General features: G+C 42.5%; 1 protein-coding gene across 4 annotated transcripts in view; it reads right to left on the bottom strand.

The window, feature by feature from the left end:
* The window catches only part of DLGAP1 (discs, large (Drosophila) homolog-associated protein 1), a 142082-nt gene that overhangs the window by 5145 nt on the left and 116713 nt on the right, over positions 1-20224 (bottom strand). For all 4 annotated transcript variants that reach the window (XM_010584844.1, XM_010584843.1, XM_010584846.1 and 1 more), the window contains 2 exons: positions 10986-11404; positions 1594-1685 (listed from right to left, as the gene is read on the bottom strand). In XM_010584844.1, the coding sequence (XP_010583146.1) occupies positions 1594-1685; positions 10986-11404 (511 nt within the window). The remainder of the gene's footprint in view (positions 1-1593; positions 1686-10985; positions 11405-20224) is intronic.

Raw genomic sequence — 20224 nt, 5'->3', positions numbered from 1 at the left:
ACATTTTCTGCATGCAGTGAACATATATGAAATGGTCCCTGCTCCGCTGGCAAAGTTCCTATGAGGGAAAGCTTTCTACAGGATGTGTCTCTATAAGCTGGTTCCCAAATGAAACTCTTCAAATAAGATCAGGTGTTGCATACACTCACTTCAAGCATGTTTTTTTGTAAATGCTGAGGAGTCCCTACACCAATCTGAGTCAGCACGGTTTCATGGGTGCTGTGGTCTTGTAAGATTACGTTGATATATTGTTATTAATTAATAAATACATTATTATTAGAACCTTGCATGTTGTTTTACATGGCTCAAGTTTTACTCTGTGTTAAAGTTTTCTCCCTCACCAGAAACAATAAACCCAAAAGAGTCAGTTTCTTGCCTTCTTATGAAATTTCTTGCACTTTTCACAGCAACACTGACGAATTATTTTGCTGGGATGATTATACCACCAAAGGAGCAATTATTGACAACAATAAAGCATATATTTTTAGATTCATAAGGAGACCAGAGATTACACTTGGATCCCTAGTTTTTCAGTGCTTGACACTAGCAGGTTGCCTAGTTGTAGGCCTTTATTTACAAAAATGTGCAACCAGAATGCTTTTTCAATTTTTGTATTAAGAATTGGAAGGCTTATTCAGACAGAGCCAATTTCTGTTGCATTTGTCCACTGAGGCAGATTCTAGTCTGGGGCTTGATTCCAGAGGTGCATTAACTGAAGTGGAAGACGGTCACCCCGCTCTGGTGAGTATCACAGGGTTTGCCTTCCTTTCCCTATTCTATGCTGACAGAGAATGATGCTCTGTGCTTTTGGGGCTTCTAGGAATCTATGCCAAAATTGTGAATTGAATGTATTGTATCTACTCTGCAAGGATGGATTGTTAATTAAAAAGTTTGAAAATTTTTATAAGTGCTGGCATTTTTGAGAATACTGCTTTAGATACTTGGTGTGAAATGTATTTTTATTTATCAACAGGAATAGAATTCTGATTCTACTACTACTACTACCAGCATAAAAATAGCAAATAATAATAATAGTGGTAGCATATGCCAATTACATACAGTAATAATAATGATAACATACTGGCTTTTTTTCCTCTTTGCCCTTTTAGCACTCTGGAAAATTATTTTTCTCTCTTTCACTATTGGGGTTGTGGAACATGAAGCACCAACTTTCAGTGTCTGATTTCCTGGTATTTCTGTCTTGTTTAATACAGGTGGCATTGGGGTTCTATGGGAAAGCCCCACTCATGAGACTTCTCGTCCACCCTGAAAGACCTTAAGGTCTTTTACCCAAATATCTCTGTGCCCATGCAACCTGAACTCAGAGGTCAAGGAACAGATCCTTGCTCCTCTGAAATCAGTAGCAGAGCCTCAGTGATATTTCACCCAAAGCTTTTGCCTGTCGTTATTTTCAGGCTCTCAAGCTATTGTGAAACTCATGCTGACTCCACCAAGTTTCACAGAGTTACTCCCAAATTCATATCAAGGCCTTTACTGGAAAAATTACCATGTTAGAAAATCTGTCTAGTTTAGGCATGATTATTCAGAGGTTGTAAAAGGCACACAACAGTGTCTAGCAGAAAAGTTACATACCAGGTTTTCTTCGCAAAGTTCTCTGAACTGGTAAAATTTCTGAGCCATGAGAAGCTGGGCACTGCCCACTGCAGTTCGAATTTTCCCTAGAACTGAGAGAAAAAGAAATGTAAGTCACGATGTTTTCTTTGCAGGCAACTAAAACCCTATAAAAAGAGAGGAGAAAGCTGTGCAGTAGTCAGCTCTGGCTTTCAAAAAGCATGTTATCTCTCAGTCACAGATTAGAGAGAAACTGATAAATCTAATGCCAGATCTGCACTAGGCAAAAATACTAATCTGTTGCTGCATCTTACTCTCATTCCCCCAGTGAGACCAGTTGTAATCAGCAAAGAGTGCTTCCATGGCAGTATAAACACGGCTAATCAAAAGCTTTTGCAACCTGTATAGAAAGCTCACCAGAACTTACACCTCTTGTCATCACTATGACCCAGGCTCAGACATTAAATACAAACCCAGCTCCCTGTGCAAGGACATGCAGCTTTCAAAGCCTGTGATGCCATCTACACTGTTTGGAAAACATTGCATCTACCAGCATTTCTGCCACCTCGCTTAGCAACTTGACGCCTTGCTCCCAGGTTTAGCTGTGTTGCTTGATCTGAGCTCCTGAAAGGGAATGGTGATTTTAATGCACACCGATGAATCTCATTCAGACCCTCTGAGTATTCTGCATGAGCACAATCTGAAGCAGCTTCTGCCTTTGAATCAGGATGTCCAGGCACGCTGCAGGGAGAGATCACACACTGTCCTCTCCTCCTTGCTGGTGACCTGGAGGGAGGTGTTAGAGTCCTAGCCCAGCTCCTGTGCTGCCTGCGGACTCCTTTGTACAGACGTCTGGGTACTTATGGGCTCTTTGGACTGACTGAGCGCTGTGAAGGACTGCAGTGAACCAGAAGACACAGCCCATAGTAAATGCCTCTGAACAAAACAGGAGCTCATACTGTTTTGGTTGCATTCAACCTCACTGAAAGGGTGGGATTTTAGTGCTGCAAGGGGTAGGTGGGAATACACTACCCAAAACTGAGGCATACAGTGGTGCATTCAGAGACTTTTCCCTGGGGCTTTGTTGAGCTCTGGTCCACGGGGAGTGTGTGCACACACGCGTGCGTGTGTGTGTGTATGTATGTGAAAAAAGAAGCAAGCATGCAGAAACAGGGCAGAAAGACAGAAAGACAGACATGGCCTCAACTAGCAGTAGGACAGTGAATCCAGAAAAGAGAGTGTGATTTTGAGGACTGCTGACTGAAAGAAAATTGATGCTGTGAGCAAGAAAGCAGCTACTGGTTTGCTTGAGACTTTCAATGCTCAGGAAGAAAAACAACAACTATGCTATATGCAGTGTCTTTAAATAAACATGTTGGCATCACGGATGTATCTGGCTCCATCATTAATTTTCCCTCTCAGCTGAAGTAACTTCTTATCCCCCAATTCTCTGGTTAAATATTGATTTTAAAACTAATTAAATTACTAAAAAAATTAATTACCACTTCTTTAATGAAAAACATGAATGGCAGCCACTGTGTCACAATTTTCACTATCATTTCTACTCATAGATATTTGCATTCTTCCAGCCCTCAAATAAACACAGCAACTTTCCCAGGACAAATTTTACAGTCTGGATACATGAGGCAGGTGAGGGAGGAACAGGAAAAACAAAGGGATGAAGTGGCCTGCTCAAGGTGAGTGAATTGTTGGCAGAGCCTAGAAGAGATACTAGTCCTAAGCTGCCATTCTCTGTAGCATCCCTTGGGCATGGTCACTTTTTGTATAAAACCTAACACAATGTTAGCAGAGCTCCACTGGAAAATACTGCTAAGTATTTTGACTTACCACAATGAAAAATAAATAAATAGAGAAATAAATAAACACAACTTTGCTATAACCCCTTCTAACCACATTTTTAGGGTCTCACAGTCCTGTGACCGGCCGCAGTGCATGATGGCAGCTTGCGACCAGAATGCCACTGTGCAATGTTTGGCAAGAGAAAGGCCACTCCACAGGATTCACTTGCATAGTCACACACTAAGCAAACTGGCACAAACACTCGTGATGAACTGAAACCCAACACACAGCAGTACAAAATCTGTGTTCTGCTCCTCCAAGGCAAATGGCTTTTCCTTCAGCAGCCTTAAAGCTTGCTTCTTAAGGCTGCTGAAGGAAAAGTGGGATGTGGAGTTCATTTATACTTCAGACGTACGAAGGGGGGGAAAAAAAAGGGGAGGGAAGAGAGAGTATTTTCAAATTTTTTTCAGAAACTATAGGGAAGAGGTCTGTGAACACGCACAGAGCTCAGACTTTCATTTTGTTCCCAGAACTGAACTCAGCGCTGCCAGGAAATAGCCGTGAGCTGGAAGATTCACTAAGCAGAATATTTTCAGCATATTGCACAGGGAGTTTTGCACACAACTCTCATTATTGTTAGCAAGGCTTGCGTGTCTAATTCTATGCGCACAGTGCTGAAAATGGACCCCTTGGTGTGTCTAGTCATTTATGCAACCCAATATGCAAACCGCTCAACTGAAAGGACTTTTCAATAGTAGGAGGAGCTACTCTGGGAGCTTTCATGTGGTTCCCATTGTTATGAAAACTCTTCCCACTGAGTATATTTGGGAACAGCTGCCTCATCTGGAGCTCGGCCACTCTGATGCTTCCCAAGACTTGAGAAGGAGAGAAAAAACGGTCTCTTGACTTCTCAGGACAAAAAAAAACACAAGTCAGGCTCTTCCTGGAAACCTGCACCACCTGAGTTGAATATCACATCCCAAGCACGAAGAAATGTAAATACACCTTGTTGGTGATGGATGGGAATGTGCGCCTTTCTTTGAGGGAAGAAGAGCTTAATATTCAGAGATCTCAGCAGAGGGAAAAGGAAGTCCTTGTCCTTGGCTGCCTAGTGACTGGCTATTTGCCTAAAAACCATCATCCCAGCTGACTGTGGGATGCATGCTGATGCTGTTCTCTATTGTTGCCACTTCTGCTGTAGCTGTGGCTGTATCTAGTCAAGTGTCACTGATTCCTAGCCCCTCCAAAGCAAGTGGCCTGTTAATGTGCAACCCGTCAATAACCAACTCTGTCACAGAAGTTAGGAAAAAAAAAAAAAAAGACAAAGCATGCGAAAGACTGAAAGGACTCTCTCCAGGAGGCACAAAGCCTTATCAATAGCCTAAGTTTTGTTTCCAAACGCACGTTGCTTTTAGTGTTTCAAGGCAGAATGCTAGTTTCCCTTACTAGTCAAAACCTCCAGTGCCAAAGAGAAAGGCCAAGGTGTAGTAAAAAAAATCAAAAAGTAAAAATAGACCGATACTTTCTTAGGAGAAAAGCCTGCAAGGTTTGAAGCCAAATACCAAGAAAGTAAATAGAATTGCAAAGATAATACTCAAAACACATCAGAAAAAGATCAGAGAAATCTTTAACAGCAAGGGAAATGGGGTACAGGAGAAAAACATAAACATTCAAATTGATGTGTTTGGCTAATAGGATACAAACAAAATGTATAAAACCAAGCAACAACAAAAAATACCGACCCATCAAGATGCAATCATAACGGATTTAAACACCTATATAATGTTATTCATGTCTGCTTTCTATTCCATACAGGGTTATACAGCACACTCAACAGCAGTGGATCTGAATGCCTTCCAGTAATGCATTAAGCAACAGTATTAACATCCATCATATGCTTTGCTGTGACCCCATCCCCAAGGGGGAGAAGAGTGTGTACTGCAGTGTTTTGTTTTTATAGTTTGAATTTTTCCTTCCCCCACCAACACAGCTCCTTGCTTTGACCTCTCTTCATTGTAAACTCAGTTCTCTCCTGTGACAACTTTTAAGAAATAGACAGTTATGTCTATTCTGGAAGAACTGCTTCGGTATAGCTATTTTGATACAACTCAGCTATTGTGGAGTGCCTCCTCACTATTATTGTTCTTGACTAGGGGTTGCAGAATTTTATTCTAGGGTAGACACATGTAGTGAATTTCCTTGTGTCTCTAACCCTGCAACCTGTTCTCATTTTTAAAACGTTCTTAAATATAGACTTAGACTATGTGCTGTTCAAGCAATAAGTTCTTGCTTCTCTTTGTTCTAAGAACCACATAGGACCTACTTTGGGACTGTAGAGCTCTATGTGTTTCCCCCCTCCATGTTTTCATGGGAAAAGAAATGAAACAACAAAAAAAGAATTGCAAACACAAGCAAAAAAATGGTGATATTTTCATCTGCTCTACCTGGGAAGGAGACTGCGTGCGTAACAAGGATAACAAAATATAAGAAAACAACAACAAAAACCACCTGAAGTGACGTGAAAAGTCATCACATCATAGAAGCCACTGGATAGAAGGAGCAGCAGCATTATTTGGCCCTAAACCACCAACTGATCTGTTTGCATTTCAAACTTTGACAGGCCTTAGGGTCTAACAAGTGACAAAGGAGGCACTTTAGGACTGTGACTATCAAATGCCCTTAATGTGAAAACACCTGGTTGGTAGGTAGGGCGCAAGCTAGGGAACAGAAGCCCAGCGACTTGCTCATTGCCCCAGGAGCAAGTGGCAGGAACAATAGCCAAAATTACAGGGACACAGCCTGACATTTGCGTTGCAGATGTTGGCTGAGCATTGTGCATATGAAGCAATCCTGCCATAGAGTTGTCACAATCCATTTCCAAGCCAGGATGGACCAGCGTTTTAGCCTATTCATGTTGACAGACCTACATTTAAATAATGCCAACCATGACAAAAGCCAGGAAATTCAAAGTTAAAGCTACTACTCAGGTCTTTTAAGCTCAGCTGTTAAGGAGAAAACAGCCAAATGGAGCAACCATGGAAGGAGCAGTCCTAGCTTTGAGTCATATATACTTATAGGAGTGATCTCATTGAAATTAATAGGGCTGTCTGCATGAGTAAATGCTGTTCACTGGCAGTAAAGCAGTTTCCATGTGTTCTCTGGCTTACTTGGTTTTTATTAGCACACTTCATGTTTTTTCCCTGACTAGATTGTTTTCTTGCTTGTGGATTTCTCTTTTTTCCTTGCTAGCCTTTGGACACTGGCAGGGCTTCCAACCAGGAGCTGGCTTTCCTTGGAGGAACCCTTGTGTATGGAGAAGTCTCTTCTGGGGAGAAAAGAAAACCAGAACAACAAAAGGACGAGTCAGGCATACAGCCAGAGGCACGTAGCCAGGGGGATTCCAGCAGGACTCCGCCACACGTAGGGCTGGTGATGGTCCCTCTGCAAGGCTGCATCAGCGCACTGCAGGACAAGGCCGCCTCACTCCTCCGGGCGGCAGGGACCAGGACAGCTTGGGGATGCCCTGCAGAGGACGGGCAAATGGTTTTCCTTGCTCATGGCTCAGAGTGACTGCATGGGTCTCCTCTTCTTTTGCCATGCACAACTATTATGAAAAATATGTCTTTTCCTTAACTTTCTTCTCTTGTGTCTAGCCTTCACTCTTTAAGTTTTCCTTTGAAACAATCAAAACAAAACAAAACAGCAGAAAGTGTGCAAGCATTGCATAATTTGCCAGAACTGGCTGAATTTGCAGAGACTCTGGTCCTAAGCAGTGAGGTTACTGCAGATTGGAGGTCAGCCTTTGTTTGCAGACTAGCCCAGAGGAGTATAATATACACACAAGACAGTTATAATGACATATCTTGTCAGAGCTTTGGTTTTCTGTTTTAGCTTTTACTTGATTGGCCTAACTTGTCTTGCCACTAAACCCACATTACACCTGACCTGTGGCGTATCAGGCCCACTGTTTGCTTCCAATGGTTATCTTTGCATTGAAGCCACATTACAACCCCATGTGAAAAAGAAACATTTCTGAAGGGGAAGCAAAATGAAGCCCTCCAGTTTTTCCAGAAAGGTTAATGCCCCACATGAAATAAAAACAACAGCAAAAAATCCAGCAAAAGCCAGGCTGAGGCCATAGGTGCATGTTCCTGTGCCCACTGCATCTGGGGAAAAATGTGGTCAGAGACTGCTTGCTAACAGCACTGCATGGGGAGCCAGGCCTGTTGCTGCTATTTCTGTGTGTAATTGGTTACTCCAGAGGCCTCATCCAAATAGTCACCAGCATCAGTGGTGAGGCTCTGACTATATGAAATTTTTCAGGGGAGAGGTAGGAGAGAGCAGAGGGTTGAGGAGAAAAAAAAAAAAGGTAAACAATTGATATCACCTAAGGCCTGATCCAAAACATCAATCAAATCTCACAAGTTGTTTAGCCCCATATCTCTAACATCTTTTTTTTTAATGAGAGCCCTAGAGTTTGTAGCCAACATCCCTGTAACAGCAAAATACACAGAAACAATATCAAGTATCCTAGCTCAAAGCGTGAGTGGTATTCATCTGCCTGTTATACATGCCACGGCTTTATCAGAAAATGATTTCAGATAAAACCAGAATATACTATACAATAAATAATTCATGGCAGAAGGGGAGCCACATTTCTCTCTATATTGGCATTTCATCGTGCAGCCACTGAACCACAGCTTGTTTTTATACACAGCAGCAGACTCCATTTCCCAGCTAGAAACATTCAATCCCATCTGGTAGATTCATTCCCAGCTAGATAATACCCAACGTATCTATGTAACATACAAGCTACTGTCAAACAGCAGCCAGCCGTCTCCCTGAGACAGCTGTTTTGCACAAGGGCCGCATTGTCTGCAGGAAGCGCGGATCATTTTACGTGGAGCGCCAGGGGGACGAGCCCTCTGTCAGCTGCCATGGCGTCGAGAAAACCTCGCTCATCACACGTTCTCGTTATTTTGTTATCTGGCCAAACACACGCTGGGGATGTCAGGTTGAAAACAAAGGATGTGTTCCCTGCTCTGGTTATATTTCATTAGGAAAACCAAAGCAAAAGCACCTCTTCTGCTCTTTCGTCCCTCTCTTCAAAGTTTATAGATGTATGAAAAACACATATTTCGGGGCAGGGTTTGTAACAGCCAGGCTTTTGTTTCTGGCGCTGCTAAGCGGGCAGAGTGGCCCCAGCCATATGCTTTTCCTTGGCACCAGGTAGAGCGGGGCATGCTGTGCTGCAGCAGAAAGCCCCATGCAGCCTCTGCAGGAGGCAGCTGCCACGTGCTGGAGCGGCCAACAGTGTCACACCAAAACCAGTACCTCACCAGTGACCACAAAACCCAGGTAACCCCTTTCCTCCTCCTGTTTCCAGAAATCACGAGAAGTGCTTCATGTCAGAAAAATGAAGAGGAGGAACAATCTGCAGGACACATGCCATGCATGCTGTAAGGAGGCATGGGGAATAGCCAGCCTAACCACTCCTTTATCTTCCTCATAACTGACTTCTCCCACCGATTGCTCAGAATAAGAGCCCTTTAAAATTATCATGTATCAAAGACACCAAGACACTGAGAGAAAATTCTGTACATAGATATACACATTCTGCGTGTATCAGTCTTGTAAAATTCACTTCATGTTCTTTTCCCAAGGTGAACAACTACTTTGGTGCACAAAGTTTGTAGGTTTTTCCATTATTATCAACTCATAGAATCACAGAAAGGTCAGAAGGGACCTTTAAAGATCATCTAGTCCAACTCCCTTGCCATGGTCAGGGACATCTTTCACTAGATCAGGTCTCAAAGCCCCATCCAGCCTGGCCTTGAACACTTCCAATGATGGGGCATCCACAACTTCTCTGGGAAACCTGTTCCAGGGTCTCACCACCCTCATTGTGGAAAATGTCTTCCTTATGTCCAATCTAAGTTGTGGCAAAGAGAAAGCAAGTGGGTTTTTTGACTTGGACTTGCAAATGTTGTGTATTCCCTATTTGTTATGTGTTCATACTCCTTTTTCAATCTAAAATCTCTTAGTTCATGGGGTTTATTTCTTGCATACTAACAACAGAAAACACTTGTATTCTGACACATTTTCAAAGAGATTTTGGAATGTACTGATGATGTAAATTAAAAATGAAGTTCAAATACTCTAAAACTTGGGGAATCTGGATCTGCTTTGAAGGCTAATCCTTCTATATTTTTCCCTCAGAAGAAATTGTTAGCCTATTATATAACAGAAATTTTTTAGAAATAGAAAATCTTAACATACCTTAATGTTAAGGTTATCTCATACTTTCCATTAGAAGTCAATTTCCAGTTGCTTACAATAATGTCTAACTTTAACTATCTAGATCAAACTTCTCTATGGTTGTTTCTTTCATTAGATTGAATGGAAAGTTCCAGCAGAAACAGCTAAGAATAACAGAAACATTTCTAAGAATTTAAAAAAATATTTTTTTTTGCCAGTGTTAATTCCTTTCCATAAATCAAAACCTTCACGTCTCAAAAGAATTCTAGTGCCACCCTTCTTGAAAGGAAGGGTTAGAAATTTGGAAGAAGCAATCCTGGAGCTGAAGTAGTAGCCCTTGCTTTGGTAGGAGCTAACTTGGGGGTCGGAAAATTGTTATTTGTATATCCAGGAAAATACACTTAGGTGTGACACACTTAGTGTCAATTACACAATATTGAACTCTCTATATGCAGCTGCTCCTTACTGTTTTCTAGAAACTCTCTGTTAGAATTTGAAAAGGCTTAATTCACAAGGAGCATGCTCCTAAGCTCACAGGTTTACCTATGTCCCGAAGTTGACAGCTATCAATTGAACTGCTCCTTGTGATGGAAATAAATGGAAAAAACTTCCATTTTGACTGGGAGAAAAAATTCTGGACAAGGAAGCACATGTTCAGCTCTTCTTCCCTAATTAGTGTGAATGAATAAGACCTGAGCTACCCAACCCTTCTTACTAATGAAGGCTTAGTAGACATTCCCATTACCTTACAGGTAGGGTAATACTTCTGGCAGCAGTGACAACTGAGATGTAGTTTGCATGTGTGCATTTTTTATCACAGAATATGGAGACTTTGTTTTATCGGGAAGATCAAAGAGGAATGAGAACTGCAAGGGAGATGAAGGGAGGCTGGAGACAGGAAGAGAGGGAGAACAACTTGGAAGCATGACTGAAGTCTCTTTCAGTTGGGAGAAGCATCTGAAGACTCTGATGCCAATCACCATCTAAAAAGACAACTAAAATATGAATTTAATGAAAAGGAACTAGAATCAGTTCAATTATATTCTAAGGTTATGAGAAGTAATTTCAAATGGAAGAGTTAAGAAACATTAATACTACAAGATCCCTAGCCACAACCTCCTAATTATCCGTTGAACTATGCAATCCCAAAAGCTAATACCTTTGGAGTTTCAGAAGTGCCAAGCATTTGCATTCCCTGTCAACTTTAATAAGGATTATTATATACATACATACAGTCCATTTGAGAATCACGACCGTAGCTAAATAAGAAAGGGCATGATACAGAATTCACTGGAGTAAATGTGACCTATATTAAATACTTTGTAGTTTCAATTTTATTGTACGCAGTTACTTACTGTCCTCTGGTAAGTTGTTTTCCCGTTCTTCTCTCTCCATCTGTTGGCACCAGCCCTCCATACGATCTCTCTCTGCCTGAAGTAGCTTCAGAAACCAGTGGCCATCTCGTGGGCACACTGACCTTTGAACAGCTTCCAGAGGATCTTCAGTTATAGAGTCAATCCAGGGGTCAGGAGGAGGTAAAATTGACGGATCAAAGTCCGTATCAAAGTCATCATCCACTGCACATGCATGGTAATGGTTTCCTGACCCTTGTATGCTAACAGTAGAAGTACTTGCATCTCGGGAAAATTGTCTTGATATTTGTCCAGAACATGTATTGTCCTCTTGAGGGTCGATTACTTCAAAGTTCTCATGGAAATCCAGGTCTGCTTGCACGGCTGTTGTTACACTGTTAGATCGTGTAAACCTGCGAAAGCTTTGGAGAGCACAAACATGAAATGTTTAGAAAGCTTTTTCTAGGTAACTCAGTAAGAAAGGAGTTATTAAGATTCTGCCGCTCCTCCTAAGACTGACAGTCATGGCTTTCAGTGCTACATTCAGGTGCTTTTTCTTGAAATGATCAGCATAAACTTCTTTTCTCGTTGCAAGCCAACAAGCAAGCATCTTTTTTCCATGCAAACTCACTGTTTATTGAGGCAAGTACCCCTAATTGTTGTGTGGTTTAACAAAGCCAGAGGCTAGCCCAAGAGACAGCTAATAGTGTCAGTAGCTCAGGATTTTAGGTTACCAATTAATGAAAAGTTAAAGGCCCCCAATTTTAAGAAGTGGCCTATCTTTTAACTTTTAAAACTCACACCGCTTTGAAGTTACACACCCAAATTCACAAGCCACATTTAAAAATCATACATGTAAGATTGATAAGATAGTAATACCAATGAGCCCACTATCTATGTAACGTTATACATTCCATTTATAAAGAAGATAAGTATTTTTAACCCAGATAAGTATTTTGTGTTGCTTCTTCATAATTTTCTCTTCATAATTATGTACCTGCTAATCTCTCACAATTTTAGTGCCCATTCCCAGTGTTCAGACATATGTTTTTCACATTCAACTTTCAGTTTCAAAATGGTCTTCGCTTTTTCACCAAAGCTAGCATTCTCAGTCACTATTTATGTGACCCTCATTATGATGGCTGCTGCCCTGTAGGTAGCTTCCTTTCACCTTCCATATTTTCCCTATGTTGGAACCTCTGGGGGCAGAGAGCAAACCCTGAGGGTGAAGACAAAAGCAGGGGAGAGACAAGGTTTGGGGCTTTGAGTTTGGGTGGGTTTTCTTTATGTAAACAGCACTCTGAATTCTGCTGTCCAAGGCTTCTGAGGTGAACAGGCTGATAGAGAAGGAGCAGAGGGAAGTGTAAGGAGTAAGAGACACCTAATACAGTTGCAGAGGGTAGTAGTGAGAGCAGATATGACAAGCAATGAGTGGAAAAAATCTGCAGGCAAATAATTACAGAGTTGGGGTAACTCTAGAAACTGATGCACTGAGGAACACAGGAAAACAAGCTAAGCAGACATCTGTCTTGCCCCATGATGATAAAGAAGGTAGGACCATAAAGTAATTAATGTAGATGTTACTTAAGTTACTAATATTTAGGCTTCAGAATTAGCATAATTTTGAACTGAATAGGGACAGATTCCCATCCCTTCTTTTTACTAATCCAGGATGCCTGTGCACTCATGCAGCTAGTAGTTAGCTTCTAATTTGTTCACAATCTCACATTTACTCTTGAAACCAGTGTTATGACCCAATTCCCTATGAAATTTTGGTTAGTTTGAGCTGAAGCAGCAATGAAAATGCTGAGCAGACAGGTGTGCTGGATGCTGGGCACCATTTCACTCCCTTTCATTTACATTCCACCTTCCACTGAAGAGCAATAGCCAATTAGACAAGTGCAACTGACAGCAAAACTTCATCAAGTGTATTTAGTCTGCAACTGGGGAGGGAGCAGATGGAAGGATGTTGAGGGAGAATTTCACATCCTATATACCTGATGCACCCAGATACCTCAGGAGGAGTGCAGCAGACTTCAAGGAGGACTGTACCAGGTCCTGCTGATGATAGAGGAAATTAGTGGGTGTTGATCTGGGGCTTTGAGAGGAGTAGAGCAAAGCAAAACAGGAATTGAGAAGGGTTGTCTAATTAAAAAAAGGCCAATTCCTCTGCAAAGGAAAGCTCTAATTAACTTCTCAGCCACACCAGTCCCTGGAAAATTTTAATAATAGATTGTGTATATATTTTTTTATAATGGCCTAGAATACAAACATTTTAATATAGTGCCTGCTGTTTACAGTCCTTTTGAAGCAGATGTTGTTAAACGATGCAAAAGTCATGGCTATGCCACCACCATTTTGCACAATATACACCTGAAAAATATGGAGCGAGCAGAACTCTCCAGCTTGGTAGTATTTATCCTTTGACAAGCAGAGCAAAGCGTTTTGCTACAGACTGATACAGCAGAAAAAGCTCAAAAAGGAGGACAAGGATCATTGGACATATGGTATGGCTTTCATAGGAGGAAAGACATTTCTTGGTTTAGAAAACAGGTGGCTGAGGAGGGATATGAGAGACCTATGAAATCCCGACTAGGTGATGTTTCACCATTTCTCAGAGTGTAAGAACTGTGGGGAGGAAGGCAGCCAGTTGCAAGGCTTAGAGGTCTAAAAATTTACATCTAGTGAAAGGAAGTATTTCTTTACACAATGTGTAATTAAATTGCCGCAGGATCCTGGGAAAACCAAAGATAAAAATAGGTTCAAAGGGAACCTGATCAAATTCATAGGAGATAGGTCTAGGAAGAGCTATTACACAGGTGTCATATCTGGCTTAGGAAGTCCCTGAACAACAGACTGCTAAATTGGGAAGGTCTACTGGGAGAAGTAGCGCTTCATACACACCCTTTATACTTTTCCTTTACACACACTCCTTTACACTTTTCCTAAGTACCTGCTACTGGCCCCTGCCAGAGAAAAGCTGTTAGAGTCCTGTTAGTGGCTAGAAAGACTTTAGCTCTAGTCTGACATTGCAATGAAAATCTTTTGGTCCAATCTAGTTTTTTTAAAAAATGGTTTAATTTAGCCACCAACCTGACAAATCCCTTACCTGCCCTGAAGTTTGTGCATGCACACACACACACACACACATAAAAAAAAACAAACCAAAAAACACATGTGTGCCCACACAGGCACATGGTCACACAGGATTTCTTTTCAGTCATTTAGTCAGGGCTCACTGAGAGCCAAGGCATTAGTACACAGTGTACTCTTCCACACCTTCCACTGTACTGGAGAGAAAAGCAAACGCCTTAATCCAGGCTCATTCTCGGTGCCCCTACCTCCACCCTCCACGATTCAGCTGCCTTCTGCTTTCCCCAGTGCCCTAGGCTCTGATATCCTTCTGTTTCAGATGACCGTTTGTAATTTCGGTTAACACCCTGGCTTTTCAGTGTACACCATCAAGGTCTACTTGCCAAGAGGATGTATTGCTGGAGGCACTACATTTCAAAGCTTTCAGGAGCAGACTCTTACTGGGTTCAATATGAGCTAGTACCACGAAAAACAGACTCTGCTCAACAAATAAAATAGAATGACATACTTTTTTTGCCTTCGTTTTATCTATATAATAATATGCTACAGGCTTGCTCGACGGATTCTTGGCACTGGATTGTGTAACCTATCTGTCTTCAAAAGAAAAACAACTTGGCAATAGAATATAGCATCAGTTAAAAATTAAAAAAATACTCCCAAGGAAATGTATGTTGAATGAAATGGAAATGCAGGAAGGAGGCACCCACTATCTGCCTGCCTCCGGCACATCTATGCAAAATGCCTAATAGATGGTAATTTTAGTCTCTGACATAGCTTCCTCACTCACTTCCAGGATGTTTTACTCTTACAAAATGCTATTTGTGTCCCACATGAACTTTTTTGTTTTGCTCTCAGTTAAAACTCCATACCACAGGAAAGCTGCTGAAGCTAATGCCCAAGTTTTCACTATTTCTACACATAAAAAACACTCATGGGACTACCTAAAACACAAGCTTTCATAAATAGCTGGTAACCGTTAAAAACAGAGATTTGCTTCTTCCTCTGCTTTCAGGCTTGGCCCTTTTGTACTCAGTTGTGCCCTGCAGGCACAAGGTGTAATAATTACAGCTTCAGAGAACTGCAGCAGATATCTGGCCTAAGGCGCAGAAAGCCGTGAAACCTCAGACTGGATAAACCAGTATGTAGAACAACAGCACGATGTGTTTTGAACAGCAACAACAGGGTCACTTGTTAGCATTCAACGCTCCACTTCTAAGTCTTCTTTTGCTTTCCTTTGAAAAACATGTTTACATTTCAATGCAGAGAGCTTCTTTCTTTCCTAAAAAAACCCTCAAAAGCCAGAAAAGATCTAGGCTTCAAACCAACTGATGCATGGTGAGTCTCAGAGGCACTTACATTAAATCTGGCCTGTCTCATTTTACCCATTGACTGTACTCTTTCTTGGTTGTGGGCTTCTCTGCTAAGGTTGCAGCTGCTGTCAGCAGAACAAAACAAACTGCAGAAGGAGTTAGCAGATACGGTACCATGTCTTCTAACGGCAGGATTTCAACCATACATCTTCAAGCTATACAATCTTGTGTGCTTTGCTCTATCCCTCCCCCTTCTCACATTCACATAGTCTTTTCATCACCAGAAGTCTTAGCAGGGAAACTCTAATCCTTTATGGCAATGTTAGGATAGACTATTTCAGTTGGAAGGGATGTAAAATGATCTCCTAGTCCAACTGCCTGACCACTCCAGGGCTGACCAAGTTAAAGCATGCTGTTAAGAAGGGCATTGTCCAAATGCCTCTTAAACACTGACAGGGCTGGGGCATCGACCACCTCTCTAGGAAGCCTGTTCTAGTGTTTGACCACCCTCTTGGTAAAGAAATGCTTCCTAATGTCCAGTCTGAACCTCCCCTGGTGCAGCTTTGAACCATTCCCACGCATCCTGTCACTGGATCCCAGGGAGAAGAGATCAGCACCTCCCTCTCCACTTCCTTTCCTCAGGAAGCTGCAGAGCACAATGAGGTCACCCTTCAGCCTCTTCTCCAAACTAGACAAGCCCAAAGTCCTCAGCTGCTCCTCACAGGACATGCCTTCCAACCCTTGCACCAGCTTTGTTACCCTCCTCTGGACACATTCAAGGACCTTCACATCCTTTTTAAATTGTGGGGCCCAGAACTGCACACAATATTCAAGGTGAGGCCGCACCAATGCTGAATACAGCAGGATAATCACCTCTTTTGACTGGCCAGTTACACTGTGTTTGATGCACCCCAGGACAGGGTTTGCCCTCTTGGCTGTCAGGGGACACTGCTGACGCGTATTGAGCCTGCTACTGACCAGCCCCCCCCAGATCCCTTTCTGCAGGGCTGCTCTCCAGCCACACCTCTCCCAGTCTGTACTTCTGTCCAGTGTTACTCCGTCCCAGGTGCAGGATCCGGCATTTATTCTTGTTAAATTTCATCCTGTTAGTCATTGCCCAATGCTCCAACCTATCCAGACCCCCCTCCAAGGTCTCTTGTCAACAGCACCTCCCAGTTTGGTATCATCAGCCAAGTTGCTAATGGTGCATTCAACTCCTGCATCCAGACTGTTGATAAATAGATTGGACAGAACTGGCCCTAGAATTGAGCCCTGAGGAACACTACTGGTGACCGGTCCCCAGCCAATTCACCATAACCCTTTGAGACATGCCCTTTAGCCAGTTCTTCACCCAGCACACCGTGAACCCACTCATCCCACAGTTGGACAACTTGCAGCGCCAGCAATCGGAGCAGGACAGGAGCAGGGAAGCCTCAGGCAGCACTTGCCAGCCTCTGCATGTTGTGCCCCAATGCCCAGTGAAGCTGCCAAATAGAGTCAAAGGGCAACTACAAGATCAGTTGAACCAAAGAGGATGTCTGGGAACTCTTTGGTTGGCAATCCAAAACCGCAGAGGGTGGCACAGACCCAATGGAGGTTGACCCACTAGAAGATCAGGAGGAGCCAATGGAGGTTGACCCAATTCCAGCAGACCTAGACCAGGTACTGCAACACGGATCCAAGGCTATGCTTGAAGAAGGGAGCCCATTGCACTGAGAGGGTCTGGCCCTATGCAAGTCTCTATCGGTGTGGGCCTAGCTCCTCAGCAGTGGTCAAGTATGCTGCGGGTGGGAAGCTGAGGCCTTAGTGCAGCCAGCCTGCACGTATCTCCCAGCCATCAATCAATCAATCAATCTCCATCTATCAATCTCCCTTGAAACATGGTAGAGCTTCAAGTGTTGCTTGGGCTCTTCCTCCCTGTCCTGCACCGCCCTGCTGGCTCCCAGATATTCATAGGGTATCTACCCTGCTCTTTCCAGCATGCGAGTAGCACAGCAGTGCAGGGAGGAGGTCATGCTACAGAGACCATCCTCAGCAAATATACACGCTGTGCTGGGCATGACTCTTACCAGTCAAGTTTGCAGAAGACGGAGGATCAAAGTGTTCCTGGGATCTCTTATCCTCAAATAAACCTGTTCTAACCTTTACCTTGTGACACTTTCTGGGCAGCACTGGGGGGAATAGCTGGAACAAGAGGGGACAACACTTTGTTGAAGCCTAACACACAAGACTGGGTCAGGGCCCTTAGCTTTAAACAGGGAACGTTATTAAGCCTTGCTTTTGAAACTGCCTCTCTCTTCTACTGAATATCAGCTCCGTCACTTGCAGCCAGGTTAGAATCATAGAATGGTTTGGGCTGGAAGGGACCCTTAAAGGTCATCTAGTCCAACCCCCCCTGCAATAAGCAGGGACATCTTCAACTAGATCAGGTTGCTCAGAACCCTGTCCAACCTGACCTTGAATGTTTTCAGGGAGGGGGCATCTACCACCTTCAGAATTTCTCAGTAGAATGGCTTCCACTGTGGAGAACATAGAAAGCCAGAAAATGCTGCAGACAAAAGCCAAGGAAATATCCACCCAAGCTCAGTTTAGCCAAAATACAGATTTGAAAATCCTGTCCTTAATACTGGAGAGTTGAGAAATTTGAGTTAGAGCATAGGAATGGCCTGCTGTGCAGAGAAGACCCTAAAACCTGAGTATTTTTTGTCAGGACAGTAAGTGACCAAACCCAAAAACCTAGATGAAAAAAAGAGAAAAATATGGCTTTATATAGTAACAAAAGCCAAAGATGTGGGGTTTTTCCCTTGAAGAGACAAAAGAGGTTTGTTTTGTTGTGGGTTTTTTTTTTTTTTTTAACATTACCCCACCACCATTTCAAATAATTTCACTTTATACCACATTTTTACACCACACCAAGAGGTGGGGGCACCTTCCCTGGCCCCACAGAAGCCAGAGAAAATGGAGGACTAAGACATGTTTTAGTTTCCCATGGCAGTGTTCTTACTTCAGAAACTACCATTGTTTCAGTATTCATAAATTCTTGTGATAGCAAACCAAGTACAGTTACCAGCTGATGGTATGACTAGAGCAATGAGCAAGAGAATTTTGGGGGTGAGGATGAAATAGGAGGAGATCTTGGGGCAGACAAGGTAAAATGCAAGAGACACTAGAAGTGATTACAGAACTATGGGACTGGGACCCACTTGTTCAGTAAGGATGTGTGCTAATTGGCCTGGCACAATATATGACTTCTTCTTTTCTGGTTCAGTAGAACTGGTTGACTTCCAACAACTCAATTATCTTCTGTAAGTGAGGAATGGAAGGTCATCCTTTGAGGTCAAGAAGAAGTTGCAGGTAGAGAGAAAGGACAAACAGAAATGGACAGAAATGGAACTGCCCTGAGATTGCACCCATCAACTTCATTAGATACACGTTTCAAAATTGCCCTGGAAGAGGTGAGTCATGTGAGGAAAGGGGAGGAACATTTTGGTTGGGGTTTTGTTAGCATCATGGAAGAGATCAGGTGAGAGATAAGAGAGTAAGAGCAGGAAGATCATGAGGTTGAAAGAAACACATACCAGTTTTTTTCCATGAGAAGGACTGAACAGAGATACTCTATTAATGCTAGAAATTGAAGAGCTGCACTTAGGAATGGGTATGAAAAAGATTATTGAGAGCAGGCAGCATAAAAAACTGAGGATAAGATGAATAGCAGTGATAGATCCAGTTTTGATATGGTCAGGTAGCAGTAGGCACATTTATCCTTTGAGCAGTACAAGAGGAGGAGGATTCAGAGGACTCAGTCATTTGCCTTGGCAGGAAGCCCAGGTTACAGAGAGTGGAGGGCTAATGAAAGGTCTGAGTTGAGATGGAAGATGGAAGAGAGACACCTGTCCTCTGAAGATACTCTGTTTTTGAACTACTTAGATCAAGAAACAGAGGCAAAATCTTTTGCTTACTTGGTCCAAGCAGCAGGAATATTTAAAAGGACATGAGGAGATAAGACTCATTAGTGTGAGAATGGCAGTCATAAGAGGTGAGGGAAAGGGGGAGGAAAGGGCAGGAAGCAAAGAAGAGAAGTGAAACAAATTTTGTATGGTAGGTTTTTGGTGCATTAAGCAAAGAGCTTTCTTGTTTTATAACAGTGCACTTAATAGCTTAGACTGGCAAGAAAACATGATCAATTTGCTGTATTTATCCTCTTTGTTGTGTCATTCTTCTCTTCTTATTTTATATTTATTTAATATTTCTGAAGCCTGGAAGATTTTAAAAAATATTTATTTGTCAAAGATTCAACTCAAAAGGGCTTTTCTGAGGCTCTGCAGATGTTATGGTACAGGGAGCAGCAATCGGAGGGGGATTGCTGGAGGGGCAGGGAAGAATGCACTGTATTTACAATTCTATTCCTGTAACAGATAATCAATACATTGTGCTCTGCTGTGTTAAAAAAAAAAAAAGGAATATGAGTGCCAAACTGTGATTATAAGCCCTTTGTGTCTTGAGTGCACTCATTTTCTAAGGATTAGGAGCTGTCCTTTATCAGCCAGTTCACTTCTGAAAGTCCATGATAGATTGCTTCTTGCCCCTCTGCTCCAAACAGCAGCAATCTCAACTTTATCAGCAAGGAAACCTCCAAACACAGCTGTCAGTAGGTAATGCAGAAATATTGCTTTCTCAGGGCAGACCCTCACAGGCAAATCATACCTTTTTCTCAGGAGCAATAAAAACTGCAATAGAAAGAGGACTTTGGAAGTAAGGTATTTACAAACAGCCATTTCTTTCTTTGTTTTTTTTTTTTGTGGGTGTGGGGGGGGGGGGGGGGGGGGGGGGGGGGGGGGG

This window comes from Haliaeetus leucocephalus, unplaced genomic scaffold (assembly GCF_000737465.1).
Source record: "Haliaeetus leucocephalus isolate CR32 unplaced genomic scaffold, Haliaeetus_leucocephalus-4.0 Scaffold1007, whole genome shotgun sequence".
In the NCBI taxonomy this organism is placed as follows: domain Eukaryota; kingdom Metazoa; phylum Chordata; class Aves; order Accipitriformes; family Accipitridae; genus Haliaeetus; species Haliaeetus leucocephalus.
This window is presented reverse-complemented; position numbering and strand designations above follow the sequence as displayed.